We start from the raw sequence: 16,439 nt of genomic DNA on the forward strand, positions 1-16,439 counted from the left end.
TCCCCACATGTGTTTTAAGTTAAAGGAAATAAAAACTTTACTATATGAGATCATGAGAGTGGTAAAAATGACCCACAGTTTGAGTTATTTACTGTTGTACGAGGGGAAAAAAAAACTGAAAGGAGGAAATTGTATTTTGAAATAAAAACCTTCAGACAGTGTGATGCAGCTCTAAATCACACGCCACACCAGTATAAAGAGATGAAAAACAGAAAAAAAAAATCAATAATCAACAAGTTGTTGTCAACCCACATATCACTTTAAAAAGACTTTTCATATTTTCTATATTGTTGGCTTTTTGTGTGGCTAAAGACTGTGTAATGATATTTTTTTGTTTACTTTTTTGTTTGTTTTTTTCGTTCTTTTAATGGAAACATTTTCTATCTCTGCCCACTGAAAATTGTGGTCTGCTCAGGATGTAATCAAATCCTCTCTGGCTTTAGAGATGGTCATTTTCCGCTGCTATAAAGATTATCAAACCATGGAAGGAGCTAATGCTGTTAAGCCTTACAAAAGCAGACATGCTTATTTTACATAATTGTTTAAGTGTAGCCTTAATGAGCCGAGCTTGGCTGAAGAATTTGACCTCTGGAACGTTCTGCAGTAGTTCGGCACTGCTATCCGCCACAAATTGCTGAGAGAGGACGATGAGGATCGCACTTTAGAAAGGAAAATTGAACCAGTACATTGTGATAGAAAAATAAATTATACCCCGGAAAATAGAGAAACATACTTATTAGAAGGGACTATTACTGCTTCAGGGTATAATCAACAAACACGGTTCTTTCTCAAGAAAAAAAAAATGAGTAGGTCCTCTGGAAGGGTTCTTCTTTGTTGAAATGATTTGTCTCTTCTCCATACGAGATTTCTTCAGTCTGGGAAGTTTCAGGTAAACTCAGCCTTTTAAGCAGTACAATCAAAACTGTGGCCCACATGCAAAAGAGGACCATCTGTCTAACAGCCAATCTTTTATACTCTGATGGCCACTTATAGTTCCCCAAGGGTCATGCATTATAAGAGGGGAATGATTGGACCAGGAGGCCACCACCCCTGTTTAACAACGGGTAGATTCTCTTCACAAAAAGGGCTTCCATTACTACTTGCTCAAACCAAGGTTCCTCCCTATTCAGGATGAGAACATCTTCATCTCTGAAAGAGTGACCATTGGCCAGCAGATTAGTATAAATTATAGAGACTGATGATGTTGCTCTTCTGTGCTTAGCCATGCTTTTTGTCTGGTGGCTGCTTTGTTACCCCGATGTATAACTGATCATAAAAAGAAAAAGAAGAAAAAATAAATAACAGATCACTCCAGCTGTGTTAATCTGAAACTCCACAGACTGAAGAAGTCCCTTGGAGAAGAAACAAAACGTTTTAACAAAGAAGAACCCGTCCAGAGGATCTACTCATTTTTTTTTTTATACCTGGATTATTGAGATGCATGAGGACAGCTCTTTTGATGCTTGCGGGGAAATACCTTGTGTTCTAACAGGATCAGACATCGGGCTTGGATCACTCAAGCCCTGGCTGTTGACTGCTCGGACCATGAACAGGTAGATGGTGTTGGGACGAAGACCCTTGATGGTAAACTGGGTGGTCTTGACGTGGTCCGCCACGGTTTGCCAACTGTTGCTCACAGATTGACTGTAACAGAAGAAAAAAAAAATGTGTTCACGTGGTTTGAATCAAACGATTTCCAGCTTCACTGTCCCTGACTGGTGATTAGCCTGGCAGAAATGAAAAAAAAAATCAGATCTTTGAATTTAACTCAACTAATATCTACCACACCAACAGCAGCATTCTTCAAAGTGGACGCTACTGAGGGAGGAAGACTAAAAGTTATTACATATATAAAAATCTTCGTCCTTCTTCTTCTTCCTTTCTGACCTCTGAGGCAGTGTTACCACGCCACTCAGTGACAGGATATAGGTATTAAAATGACTATTCAGGCTCCACCAGGTTTGTGCGGATTCATCTGTATGCTCTAACTTTTCTGAGCGGATACGTTATTTGTCTCTATGTGGCAATCCATCAGAGTGATGCATTTCTTTACGATAGTAAACAAACCTGAACGCTTCAATGACAAAGGAGGAGACGGGAGATGCTCCAGTCATCCCAGGCTGCCAAGACAAGGACACGCTGTTCTTGGTAACGTCGGTGACCTGGGGTTTAGATGGTGGACCTGGAAGCTTGTTCTCATCGTAGTTCTTTGTAATTATCACTGCTGCTGATTCTGTTTGGGGAAGACAAAATGTAAGTGTTTTTTTTTTCAGTTTGTTGTTGAGAAGTGACACCAATCTCCATATTTATTCAAAGCTATAAAATAATTCTGTATATTACTGTTGTAACATAATCTCACACTGATTTTTTTTAAACGTTTTAACCTTTACATTCATTCAGTTGGGGAAAAAATGTTAGGAAATAATTGTTTTTAACAAATTCATTGGTGTCACACTTATTGGTGCACCCAATTATTTCTCTAAAATAAATAATCAAGTATTTGTTAAATAATTGACTGTTTCAAGCTTAATTTTCAATTTTAAACTCAGAATCACTGTCTTCCTGACTGCGTTATGTATTATTATGAGTACAGACAGCAGCACATTTCTACAAGCCTCTACCAAAATGGGAAAGACAATAAACACGGCATTCAGCTATGGCAGATGATTGCTAAAGATCATCAGTTTGCAAATAGCTACAAGAAACTTCCCCATGTTAATAATAATGCAATATTGTTCATAATAAAACACTTTAAAACAACTGGAATGTGAGAAAAATGTCCGGATTAATGTCTAAGTACCTAATACAGTGTGAGAAAGATTGTAATGAAAAAAAAAATACCACTTTCCCCCCAGTTTTAGGGACCTCCAGAACTTTTTTATTTCAGTTACAGCTGTGAAAGATGCAATTTTAATTCTTTTTACACATTTTAAGACTCTTTACCAGAACTTTTAGCAACTAAGTAGGGCACTGTACTGTGATTTACCTTTGACTTCCAAGAAAGCACTCCATGATGTTTCACCACTTGAGCTGGTCGCCACACACGTGTAGATCCCCGAGTCTGAAAGCTGGCATGAAAGCATGAATCAGAAAAGGCGTACCGCTAGCACTGATGCACATATCTCACCAACATTTAGAGTAAAAGGTTTTCTTCTGTAACATTTCCAATGAAGACAATGAGACACGATAGAACGACCTCACATGCTAGCCCTATGCTGGACAAACTGACCGTCATTTGTGAGCTGCTCAATGTGCTGACGCTAATTTCTAAATTAATTCCATTTCCTACTCGCCACCCTTCCATCACTTTCCCACCCCCCCTCCTTCCTATTTCCCCACTGCCCCCGCGGACCACAACAGAGCCGGGCTAATTAATTTAGGGTGGGCTGCTGGATCCCCTGGACCGATGACAGTTGGCATGTCTCTCCATCTCTCTTAGGAACTTTGGTTGTTTGTTGGTTTTTGTCCCTGTGCCTGACTTCCATTTATTAAATAACATGTCAGTGGTCTGCAGCTTTGTCAAGCGTAATAGGTATTCCACCGAGGCCTCTGAGTGGGTAAAGGAAGACGTGAGCCTCTTAAATTTAATCTAGTATAAATGTGCATGTGTGTACACATGTGTGTGTGTATCAGTAAGTGAATATGTATTCTCTCAAACAGCTGGAGTCCATTCATTCATCCACAGCTGAGCCCAGTTGAAGCTTCCACACCTCTAAGTGATGCTATCAAACACTCTGGGAAAAAAAAATCAATGCGGGCCATTCATCTTTTTAAGGCATCATATTGTATGTTTTCTCTCTAATATGCAAGCAAGAACATATAATATCTAATATATCATATAATAGCATATAAACAGGCAAAACCTTGACAAATATCAACCTTCAAGACTTAGAATGGAGAAAAAATAGTTTAATGTCAGATGATATGCACCTAAACTATTTATACCCCTTGAATTATTGTCACAACCACAAACTTCCAAGTGTTTTATTGTGATTTTATGTGACAATATAACACCAATTATTGCATATTTGAAAGAGTAAAGAAAAAAAATGCAGATAAAGATCAAATTCTTAGTCAGCCCTTTGGAGGATAGTCTTACTTAAGACTTATAGGCACAGTTACATTTGCAAGTCTTTTTTTGGTATGTCTCTTCCATGTTTCCACATGTAGAAAATGACCTTTTTGCCTATTTGTTGTGTGAAATAACAAATGGGCTCAGGCATACTGCAAGACCTTTTGTTTGTGGTTCTGGCAGTATGTTAAGAAGCTGTCTGCTTTCTTAAAGGTGAAGCTCTGCCAGAGTGTCAACTGGTTGGGAGTTTCTGGTAATTTTCTGTATTTTATCTCTATCTATATTTGACCAGCTTCCCTATTCCTGCTGGAAAAAAGAACATCCCCACAGGATGTCACTGCCACCTTGTAGACCGTGCATGTAGACCAAAACGTTTGAATGTTGGTCTTGTTAAACCAGACCTTTTTTTCTTCCACATGATTGCTGTGTTCTGTTTGTGAGAAGGTGCAAGGAGGACCTACCATGGCTTTCTATCAACAATGGCTTTATTTTTGCCACACTCTCATAACGACTGTATTTGGTGTCCATGACTAACAGCAGTCTTGTCATCAGATTCCTTGGGATAAAATTAATGCTTTATACTTCTCCGCAATTTTATTCTTGACCTGTGTCCTGTGTTCCATGGTATTTGATCTTTGTTCACTAATGGCAATGCATCTGAGGCCCAAATGACAGCTATATCTATGCTGAGATACATACAGGTTGCAATTGGTTGCAATGGATTGTGTTTAGGGGTGTCATAGTAAAGCAGTTTTGAAAACAAATGCAAGCTTCTATAAACCTCTCACATTTTTATTGGTGACATAAATTGAAAATCATGACTAATTATCCTTTCAATTCAGAGTTATATGACACTTTTTATATTACCTAAAATGTTAACAGATTTCAGGGGAGTTTGTGGTTGTTTAGTGTGAGAAAATGTGGAAAACATTTAGGGGTATGAATACATTTGCAAGGCGTTTTATGTCTTCGGTTACCTTTACGTTTTTGATCTGCAGGCTGCCCAGCTGCTGCAGCGACATGCGGGAGTCCTTTCCCAGAAGACTGACCCCGTCCTTCAGCCAGCTGACGGAGGGGATGGGGTCTCCAGATGCCTGGCACTTCAGCAGCGCAACACTGTCCACCCCGAGGGTCTGATTGGATGGGCCTTGGCGGATAATAGGTGGGGGTCTGTCTGTGAGGACTAAGACGGTAAGAAAAACAAAGAAAACATGAACATCTTATGACTTTAGAGATATTCGTGCAATAGTTTGAATGTAGGTGGCTAAACTATAAAATTAACTAATTCACTGCATTTTTCATGAATCACACTAGGAAGCATATGGGTATCTGTAATGAAGTAGACCCTTTTTTTACATGCCCATCAATCGGGCCACAAAACAATGAGCATATCCTGTATTTCCAAGAATTGTGGAAAGAACGAATGAGTGGGGCTGTCTAGGTTCATTGATGTGGCAAGGCAATGGCATCCGTTTCCACTTACTCCCTGGATAGTCTTATTTTTATACACTACCCTAGACTCTGTGGTACATTTGGGCGGTGAGACTCGCCTTATTGACTCAATGCGGTTCAGATAAATACTTCATTGTGTGCGAAGTGGAGCACAGAAAAGGTATGTTTTAAAATGTTCCTCCATAAACTTCTGAATAAGTTCTAACTGTCAACTTCGAAATGTTAGTTTAATTTTGCTGTTGTTGTTTTTTTGTTTTATTTTATTGAAAATACATTTGATTTTCATTTATTACAAATAAAAATGTATAAAGTGTGGCTTTATACATTTTTACTTGATACTTTCTGGAACCTCCTGTTTCTGCACTTTCAGCTGCAAGTTATGTCTCGCAACTATTATTTTAACAATTATTTGCAGAATTACTCAATCACATATTGGCTGGAGAGCATTTTGTGAACATACATTTTCAGGTTTGGACTTTGCGGTATTCTACTGCTAAAGAAAACTATCCCTACAACAGGATGTCACCACCGCTTTGAAGCCAAACTGTACCATATTTCCCTAAACTCTGACCAGCTTCAACAACCCTGCTGTAAAATAGCATCACCATAGCATGATATTAACACCACCATGGGGTAGTGCCTTTTGCATTTAGGCCAAGTAATTCAGTTTTAGTTTAAATCTAAGCAGAACACATTCTTCCGCATTTTGCTGTGTCCCTTACATGTCTTGGGGATGACTGCAATTGGGCAAACCCTGTGGCTGTTTTTCAACTGCTGTGTTCTTCTCGCCTTTCTCTTATACAGACTAGATTTGCATAATGCACAAGTAAGAGTTGTCCTGTCAATACTGTCAGATGAGCTGTGGACCAGTGGGTTGCAGTAGCTCTCATTTAGGGAGTGTGAGAGTAAACGGGGCTAAAACCTAAGCCATAGCATACAGTTTCAATTTTTAGCTAAACAAAAAAAATAAATAAGATAAACTGTGGGCATTCCCTGTCAATTCACAGTTAAGTACTATTTTGTCATTGTCTATAACATACAATTCAAATAATAAATACCTTTTCAAAACCCCATGTATAGTTTTTGTTTTATTTCCATGTTAGGTGAAAGTTAATGCTTTGAACTCCATTTATACAAGCAATTTAATTAGCTTAAATGTGCTGAAAAAGCCTGTGGGTCACTTTGATGAAATAGTGGTGATCTCAATCAGAATTTGCACTAAAGCACAGAGACAGTTTATAACTTAGACTTGAATAATGTGGAGTCCCTGTGGCATCACAGAACCTACATTAATTAGAAAGTATGGATTAATGATGTCAGACCTGCAGGGGCTAATTACCAAGTCTACCTCAGTAACCTTTCAACACATTATCACACCCTCACTTCCAAACCCTATTTTCTCTTTCACACTTCCACCTGACAAAAAGGAAGTGATTCAAGGTAATTCACTTTTGAGCTGCTATAGTCAGCCCCTCGCTTGGGGTCACCTAAGACATTGGGGGGGAAATGTGCGGAAGCAAGATAGATTATCCACCAGAAGCCAAATGTACCACATTAATTTCAGATATTTTTGTTTTAAGGGCAAATCTAATTAAATGAATCTGAAGCAGCAGTGCAAATGTAAGCACATTATAATAGTCAGTTACTGTATTGTACTCAAATTATTTTTAAAAGACAAAGGGGTTCCCTAATGAAACAAAACCCTATTGGTGTTCAGATGCATAGCTTAACCTTTTTCTTTTTCTGCTTAACATTTTGCATTTCCTTACATAATGTTAGTATCGTGATTCTGGCATAGTGCTATGTCTTAAATGAGTAAAGACAGTAAGCTACAGATAAACTGTTTTAACAGAAGCAAATCTAAAAACAGACAGGCCTGCTTTATCAGGGAATTTGATACCCCAGACTCCTGTGCTGATGGCATGCAGGGGTGACAAAAGGAGGAGGCAAAGCTCAACTTGGCCTTGGATCTCTGGATCAGGAATTTCTCATTACAGATATCCTTGAACTCCGCAGACTGCTGGCAGGACTCAGGGCAGTAAATCACACAAAGACTACGGCAGGTGTGGCCGTGACCTTACCCTGGCCCTTTTCTGTCCTCCTTTCTCTCATTTTATCTTAGACCTGCCTCCCCATCATTTTTTTTTTAACATTCCCTAACATATTTTTGAGGGGAAAAAGCTGACACATCTCATCGTAAAAAAAAAAAAAAAAAGACCATAAATATAAAAAATGTACATCAAAATGTTTGTAAATTTAGCACACAAAATAAAACACAAATATTTATAGAGTACGAACAAATGTGTAATTATAATAGCAATACACAAAAAATAAAACATAAAAACTATGTATTTAATTTCATCAGAGATTACCTACCTTAAATAAAACTATATTTCTTTAACAGACATATTTGTTTGAGACAAAATAAAATATATCTAAATTAAATATAAAAAATCAATCTACATTTGTAACAAATTAAAAGACAAAATAACCCCATTTATTAGCGAAATATAAATAAATAAATGCTTACCATTAATAACAAAAAGGTTAGCTCTTACTAAGACATGCCCAAACAGCATGGGAGACTTAGCTGATTAATATGGACATGCTCTCTGGCACTGTCCACAAGTTTATGGCTAAACGCATGTTTTTATCCAATCAGAAGGCCTGGAGTACCCACTTGTTTCTCAAGAATATCCTTGTTTTTACCTTCATCCATCTTTCCCCCAGCTCAGACCAGTTTTCCAGTCCATGCTGTTAAAAAACCTCCCAACAGCATGATGCTGCCACCACCATGTTTCAGAGTGGGGATGGTGTCGTTGAGGGGATTGGATGAGCTGGGTTTAGTAGAGGCATACCGTTATGCTTGGTGGCTGAATGGAGTAAACGGCTTATTGTGGTCCTTTGAACAGATTCTCCAGTCACTGCTAAGGGACTCTGCAGATCCTTCAAGGTAACCTTTGGTCCGGTCCAGTCTGAGAGTTTCCATTCAATTCAATTAAATTTATTACTTGTAGTTGTCCACAACTTTGTGCCTGACTTGTTTGGAGAGCTCCTTGGTCTTCATAGTGTGATGCTTCTTTTTTAGTGTCGTTGTAGAGTCCTTTTAGAAAAGCTGTGCTCTTTATTCTTAATTCTTGATTTACGTGAACAGGTGTGACAGATCACGTGACACTCGGATTGCAAATATGTGGACTTCACTTCAGTAATTATGCTACTATTTTTCAATTTGGACTATTTTGTGCAGATGCAGCACATGAAATAAGATTAAATAAACATTTCAGTCACAGGTTGGAATGTAACAAAATGGGTGAATACTTTTGGAAGGAAAGGTATTGGAAAGGAAGGGTATCCTAAAGCAGAATTGCCCTGGCACATGTAGGTAACCACTTCTTCTATAAAATATTCCTGAAATGCCATGACAGGATATATAGAAAAAATAAATATCTACATTAAATAGAATATTAAATATTTTTAGTATATGTCCTAGTAACCTAGGACAAATAGCATATTAAATAAAATAATTCTTTACCTTTAATAGCATGAATCCTGAAAATGGTTATACTGGTACTGTTGGAACAACGTACAATTTATGTGGCTTAAGATATTTTATTTTAGATAATCTTGTCAAAGTGATCCCCTATACAAGATTGTACTACTGGAATTGTTTGAGAGACAAACCTATAACCTGGATAAGACAAAACATTAAAAAAAGGGGTTTTTGCTCTGCATTTAATCTTTCTGCAAGCAGGTACTTCAGCGGGCACGCGAATTCTCGTCTGTCTTGCCATCAGAGCAGCTGAACAGATTAGAGGCTCCCACGCTAAGCAAGGCCCACATAATTCATTCCATGGAAAGCTTTTGTCATTCACTCACTTAATCTCTCTGTCTCCCTGTCCCTCGTTACCTCCCTCATACACATATTTCTGCCTCGAACAAATGCTGAACACGGAGCTCAAAGGAACTCAAGGGCAATGCTTCGTTTCCAACTAGAGAATTTTAATTAAATTTTTATCTTTTTTTTTTCTTCTCATTTATTTTTATACCAACAATAAACAAAACCCTGTATGTGCTTGTGTTGCATACTTTCCAGCGTGTTTGAGGTCAGATTCTCTTGAAAACCAGATAAAGCGGGAGAGATTTCCCTCAGAATCAAGTAAACATCGCCTGGTTGTCTACAGCATGTGTTGATGGTGGACTGGGAAAAAGTCACCCGTCAGTGTTTTGCTCCTCACCATCTGTGACCTCCAGTTGAGCCTTAGCGAGGATGCTGCCTGCCACGGTCAGGGCCTGGCAAATGTAGTAGCCGGCATCTGCTCTCTGCACAGATGAGATGGTGAGCTCTCCGCTGGGCGACACTGAAAAGCGACTGTTGGGCTGCTGGGGTTGATTGGGAAACAGCAGAATCTGAAGGAAGGTGAACAAACAGGCCAATTAGAGAGAACACGAAACACGGTGCACCCAGGACAAATTACAAAATCACCCATCCACAAGATACGAACAAACGCAGGGAGATTGTGCACACTTACGAACAAAGAGATTGAAGTGTTACAGCTACAGTAAGAGCAATTTCATATCGCACATGGCTAACCGACCTCAAACTGAAAAACATGTGGACACTTTGTGATATGTTTTTCTGAGGTATGTCAGGAAAATATTTTTGTGCTTGATGGCTTTATGACTTCCCTCCTCTCTGCTTTAACTAGACCATTGAATAGCTTTTTTCCCCCTAAGCTAAAGGCAAATAAATTCATTTTATAACTCCGGGCAAAGGAAACAAGAATTGCTACTATTGCTGGTGTATCGCACGTAACAATCTACCAAAAAAAAAAAAAAAAAAAAAAAAAAAAGAAAGCAGGTCAATGTACCTGCTTTGCATTTTACAACAGCTTGAATTCTCTGAGGCACATATTTCCCTAATGGAAACAATACTCTGCATCAGTCAGGTTCCAGCTTGCTGATTTGCAGGATGAAGGCTTTCTTTAACTTCTAGCACAAATTAAAATGTAAAAGATGTCATTGAATTTACAAAAAAAAAAAAAAGTTTTAAAACTCATCGTTTTCATGTTGCATCAGAGTAGTTGTTTAATCATTGTCTTGCAAAATAAAAACCCTTATTGAACATTGTTATTACTTGCAAATTGCACGCTTTGCTCAGTCAGGGTTGTAAATGTACTATAATTTATTTCTCCAAATGTTAAAACAGGAAGATACAAGATGTAAGCCTTTATTTCTGCTAGATTTAATCATACCTAATCACCTTATTGTAACAAATTAGATTGTTTGTTTCAATTAGCTGTCTTCATCTTAAGTACTTGTTAACTCCATTATCGTGGAGTGTGAGGAAAATGCTGTATTTAATTACCTTTAATTTGCTCTCTGAACAGATACCTGTGTATCGCAACACTGAGGTAAAAGTGTTCATAATGGCAAAGATGTACGTCTGCTTATCTGAAAATGTCTGTGGTGTGTTCTGTTTAACTTCAGCTTTAATGACAGTGTGACGCATCAGTAATCTTAAGATCCCAGTTTCAGTGACTAGCGATGCTTTAGGTCGCCCAGGGGTGTGTGGGTTTCATTCCCTATCTCTGTATGAACTTGCAACTCTGTTTAACGTTACAAAATAACTTATAATTGTTGGCCTCTGGGCGATGCATGACTGAATTGTGTGCGTTTCAAACATGGCAAGAGCTGAGTCATATCTCTGGATCACCTACAAGTCCCAACACACTCCTAATTGGCACCGTTGTTGACCGTTGTGAGGACATCCAGGTATTTGAATCAGCTTATCTGGTCGAGTGAGGGATCGAATTGCTCTTATCAGTTCAGGTTAACAGAAAACCGATTAGAGCTGTGCCAGGCTCGCTGTCATTCGGCGGCTCCTGAGAACAAAGGTGGAGCTTTGTGTCTTTAGTAAAGAGATGAGAGATAGTACAATTTCAGCTACTGTCTCGCTCTGTGTGTGTGTGTGCGCTTGTGTGTGTAGGGCAGAGAGAGCCAGAGCTAGTGCCTGCTCAAAATCCACACAATCACACAGTGACTAGTAAATTGTATTGACACCCCTTGAAATGTATCCCTATTTGTCACATTACAATGGCAAACGTTTGCGTGTTTCTTTGGGATTCAGCATGAAGGGAAATGAAAACAATGAATGGTTTTTGAAGTGTGATGTGCATTGTCTGATCTAAACCACAGTAGTCCTGGTTGTAAGTGTAGGGGAGGACGATGATGTCAGGGTGATGTGTAGATTTAGTTGGCTGCCACACAAAGGGCTACACAGATGAAAAAGTTCACTCTTGGTCTCGTCTGATTAGAGGATGTCCATCAGCATGTTTGCTGTGTTCCCCAGATGGCTTTTGACAAACATGATTTTTTATTTTTTTTTTTAAGACAACTGGTTGTACTGGTTTCAATTTAGTAGAATGAAGGGGGGTTGAATACAAACATACTCTTTAGGTTTTATATTTCTAAAAAAAAAAATAATACTATGTTTTTCCTTCCTCTTTATTCTGTGTTGGTAAATCACAACATGTTAACAAAACGCATTGTTGTAACATGACAAAATGTGAACATATTTAATGTGGTATGAATACTAATAGTGAATGGTGCTGCAATATTCTTGATACAAATGATCAAGCTTCTTTTCACTAACGTGTCTTTGCTCTTACCTGACTCCCCTCTTTCTGCCAGAAAACTGCCGGCTGGGGATTTCCTTTGGCTTCGCACGGGAAGGTGGCGGTGCGGCCTTGTGACACGATCTGATCCCGCGGACGGATGACAAACTGGGGTGGAGCTGAAGTCAAAAGGAGCAAAGTGACCGTCTTAGAAGGCTACCGGCACATATACTGAGGGGAAAACATCGGGGCTAGAAGCTATCAGTGCGGAAGAACTTCAAGCAGAAACAAGCACTAGTGCAGAATTCAAAACAAGGCTACCGTCCAGAGCGTCCATGCAACCTCGTCTTTGTTTTGCTCTGAACGGAAAAGAACGGCAGTGACTAATACTGCCATGGTAACTAAGTGGGCCATTCATTCAGGTGAGGCTAAAGCTGAATGAATGACAGTCACAGTGGCATTCACACAATGAGGTGCCTCAGTTACAATGGCATTTAAATCTGGGACAAGACATGGGCACAGCCATGCCTTAAAAACACACAGGGTCAGTTGTGTCTGACTTATAATATGTAGGAATGACTCAGCATTGCAGCACATGTAATCTGAAATTCAGTATCTGAAGCAATTGGATCCAACTTAGAATTGATGGTCTATTTAAAAGGAAGCAAGAACAAAGAAATAAAAAAGAGGCTTAACAAAAAGAAAAGGTTTTCATGGTAAATACTCAAAAGCTAGAGTAGCCGTGTCAGGCTCAGTTTTAGTTTAAAATGAAAATTTTCTTCACTGATGCTGTTGATGTGTTCTCCTGTTACTTGATCATCATAAATTCAGAGATGTATTATTATTATTATTATTATTATTATTATTATTATTATTATTATTATTATTATTATTCATATTAATACTAATAATAATAATACTAATATGCTTTTCATGTTCTATTTTAATCCCTTTCGATTATATTCGCTCATTATAAAACATAATTTTAATCTAGAGTGGTCAAGCACAATTAGAGGAATATCGGAGTCTCGTATTTGTTTGTTTTGTGCGTTTGTTTTTCTTTATCATTACGAAGTAGATCATAGTGTTGTAAAATTTTTTTTAATTATTTTTGTGATTAATTGTAGTAGAATTATCTTGTATCACTTAAGTAAAAACAGATTTTAATGATGATTCTAAATAATTGTGACATAAAAAAGTAAAACATATTAATGGGCCTAAAGAGCAATGGTAAACCATTGTATAGATCGACAAAGTAAGATTATTGTTTTCTGTCTATTACAGTTAATCAGACAACTCCCAAACACTGAATTTAGACAATGGTACACAGCAAGGACAGTAAAACACAGAGTGGGCTGCTCAATCCCCAAACCAACAGAAAACATGTCGGGTGACATGAAACATGTAATTTCTGAGACAAAATCGAGAAATGCAGGGGAATTGTGGATTGCTATCTAACTTTAACCCATCTCAGTCAATTGTCTGCAACATATAAACGTTTGTGGAAAAGCTTCCAGAAACTGTTTGTTTAGTGATACTCAGGAAAGCAAAATATTGAAGCATTGTTCAGGTTATAAAGTAAATATTTGAATTTTTAAAAAGTTCAAATATGACTATTTTAATCAGACTAATATTCCTTTTTACCTCAATTCTAGAAACATATAAAATACATTTGATAACTCTACCATAGTGTTTTCTCTTGGAACAAACTGTGCTGTGTGCATGAGAAAAGCTGCAACAACAGTTAGAGCTTTACGAACTCTTTAAGCATATGGCTTTTATTTTGAACACAAGTGATTGTGATAAGGATTGCTTAAAGGATTGGGAATATTTGCAATTTTCTAATGGTTAAATAAGTTTGAACCTTTTTTTCTCTGAACATGTTTGAACAATAGACTATGTTTAAAGCTGATTGTTGCACTTTATTCTGCAAAGTGAATTTGTTTTCATTCAGACAGCCAGCATAAAAAAACTCCTTTGTTTGCAAAAAAGATGCCTGTACAGAAGACAGAAGAACAATGAGGCAAACTCTCTTTTGATTTATTACGCCAGTGAACAATTACACAAAAGGTTTGTTGCAAAAATGGCTTCTTTCAAATCTTCTTCGAAGCAAATCATTTCCAGATGTTGATGGTTAATTCACTTACTCAAAAATTTTCTTTCTGCGCCAGGCTAACATACTGATAGCAACTACAGCGGTGGCGGCTTGTTGATAGGAGACACTAGGGGGCCCACCCCCATCAAAATAGCAAGACAATAGCATAGATAGACAGTAAACATAAATTACAAAATAAAAAGTAATGTTCACATCTGTTCTCTGATAAATGTGTGTGACTTTTGATATTACAACATTTCCATTCCATTTTGAGTTTATTCGGAGTTATTAATAAATGCCAAATGAGTATGTATGTATATTCTTAAACTTTTAGCTTCCATGTGACTTCACACGGGTCTCTAATTGGTTACTTAAAGATTTTCTTCTGGCCACAGCTCTCTGCACCCGTAACCAAGTAGTGACTTTTGTGTCACTTATCATCAAATCTGATGATACCTGTCGAGAAAAGCCCCACCCCTGGCAAATGCTGTTTATACGAGTCAGACATGAAAAACACAAGTCGGGAGAGAATATTGGCACAGAGGGAAAAATTATGTGATTTATTTACAAAATACATTTTTTTATAAGGCTTTTACTGGAGTAAAAGGATCAAGGAATTTGGACCGGACCAACCAGACTTACAAATCCAGCACCAGGAAAGTGTCCTTGGATGGATTTATTTTCTAGAAGCATTGTTGTCTTGTAATTCCTGATCTCTAGTATGGACTACAGACACATCCAAATTGAAAATGGTGTGCACAAGAAAAAAAAGAACTGCAGTCTTTAGGTTAATGTTGCTATGGCTAGAAATGCATCTCACGGATAAATAATCTCTTCTCCACTAATACAGCACAACAATTAGCTGACAGCCATTTATTCACACTCTGACTATCACAGGGTCATGGACATCCATGTGGAAAAGTGCGTACACGACTAAGATGAGCAATAAACAACACATCTCTTTCAGGAGGTAACAAAATTTCAGGAATATAATAAAGTCCACAGAGACTAACTCCTCATAAGTGCAGACACATATAGTATGCAGGTTAAGATTGGTACAGACAGTTAGAAATTGAATGACACAAAGTCTGAATTGTTGCAGTGCAACATCTTGCACCCTCTCTGTTTCTTTTGATTTCCATGTAAGTCTTTCTTCTAATAAGCCAGCTGGTTTTGGTAAGGCCAGTCTCTTCCCATTTGGCGGGTTTCTTCGTGTAATCCCTTTCTAGGGGGTGTGTATTTGTCAAAGATACACACAGTTGGGAATGGTACAGATGGTAACAGATTTACTGCCTTCCCATTTGGCCTTCTGGAGCTTGTATATCTCGTGGCTCTCATAATGCCAGGCCTGATACACAGCTCCTAAATCATGCTCTGGCAAGGACATTGCTCCCTCCCTCTTCATCCTCTGCTCTGCTCCATCCTATATCTTGCATTACTAAGTACTCACTAAAAATATGGTTTCGAACATCATGCAGCTATCCTTTATACCATGTTGCAAAGATTTGTCCTTTATTTTTCTTGGTTTGACCTTTAGCTTCTAAACATGCAGATGTTAACAAAATAAAGCAAAGCTTAATGTAAAAAAGTTCAAAATTTGTCATACCCCTTGAACTTTTACATATTTTGCCATGCTACAACTACAAGCTTTGTTAAGTGGCAGGGAGAGTATATAATAGGCTAGCATGAAGGAGCAGAAAGTAGGTAAAATTAAAGATCTGAGGAGTGTGGTGGCATATGTTAATTTTGCCAACAAGATGAATTCTAGCGGTATTTGTGCATTCACAAACACACGAGAATCCATCTTGTACCGCTGTGACTTCATCCATTTGGGGCTGAACCAAAAAAGGTTCGGGCCAATCATGTTGCAGTGTTCTGGTCTAAGGCGGGACATACCGCTGTGACAAAAGCAAGAGCTGCTGAGTCCACAACCGAACCAACATAAACATGACAGTGCAGGAGGATGGACGTGTAGCTGCTGCTCTCACACCTGTTTTTGTAAGACTGCACAATTTTTTCTTTGATAGAAGAACAGCAAGAAGTGCCTTGACTAGCTTACCTTGTGGTTTCTCATAGCGCCTGCTGCTTATGTCTTAAACTTACGGGGCTAGAAACTATCAGTGCGGAAGATGTTTATGTGATTGGGTAAAATCAACCTTTGGTAGGTGGGCACTAGTTGTCGCTTCACTCAATCAGCTCGGAGAGT

The 16,439-nt window shown here is 38.2% G+C and overlaps 1 protein-coding gene across 14 annotated transcripts in view; it reads right to left on the bottom strand.

Moving 5' to 3' along the window:
* robo2 (roundabout, axon guidance receptor, homolog 2 (Drosophila)) overlaps positions 1 to 16,439 on the bottom strand; it is a 419,069-nt gene that overhangs the window by 62,191 nt on the left and 340,439 nt on the right. For all 14 annotated transcript variants that reach the window (XM_036149798.1, XM_036149791.1, XM_036149797.1 and 11 more), the window contains 6 exons: positions 12,193 to 12,317; positions 9,760 to 9,931; positions 5,050 to 5,255; positions 2,987 to 3,068; positions 2,068 to 2,233; positions 1,478 to 1,644 (listed from right to left, as the gene is read on the bottom strand). In XM_036149798.1, coding sequence (XP_036005691.1) covers positions 1,478 to 1,644; positions 2,068 to 2,233; positions 2,987 to 3,068; positions 5,050 to 5,255; positions 9,760 to 9,931; positions 12,193 to 12,317 — 918 coding nt within the window. The remainder of the gene's footprint in view (positions 1 to 1,477; positions 1,645 to 2,067; positions 2,234 to 2,986; positions 3,069 to 5,049; positions 5,256 to 9,759; positions 9,932 to 12,192; positions 12,318 to 16,439) is intronic.

The sequence above is a fragment of the Fundulus heteroclitus genome, chromosome 18 (assembly GCF_011125445.2).
Source record: "Fundulus heteroclitus isolate FHET01 chromosome 18, MU-UCD_Fhet_4.1, whole genome shotgun sequence".
In the NCBI taxonomy this organism is placed as follows: domain Eukaryota; kingdom Metazoa; phylum Chordata; class Actinopteri; order Cyprinodontiformes; family Fundulidae; genus Fundulus; species Fundulus heteroclitus.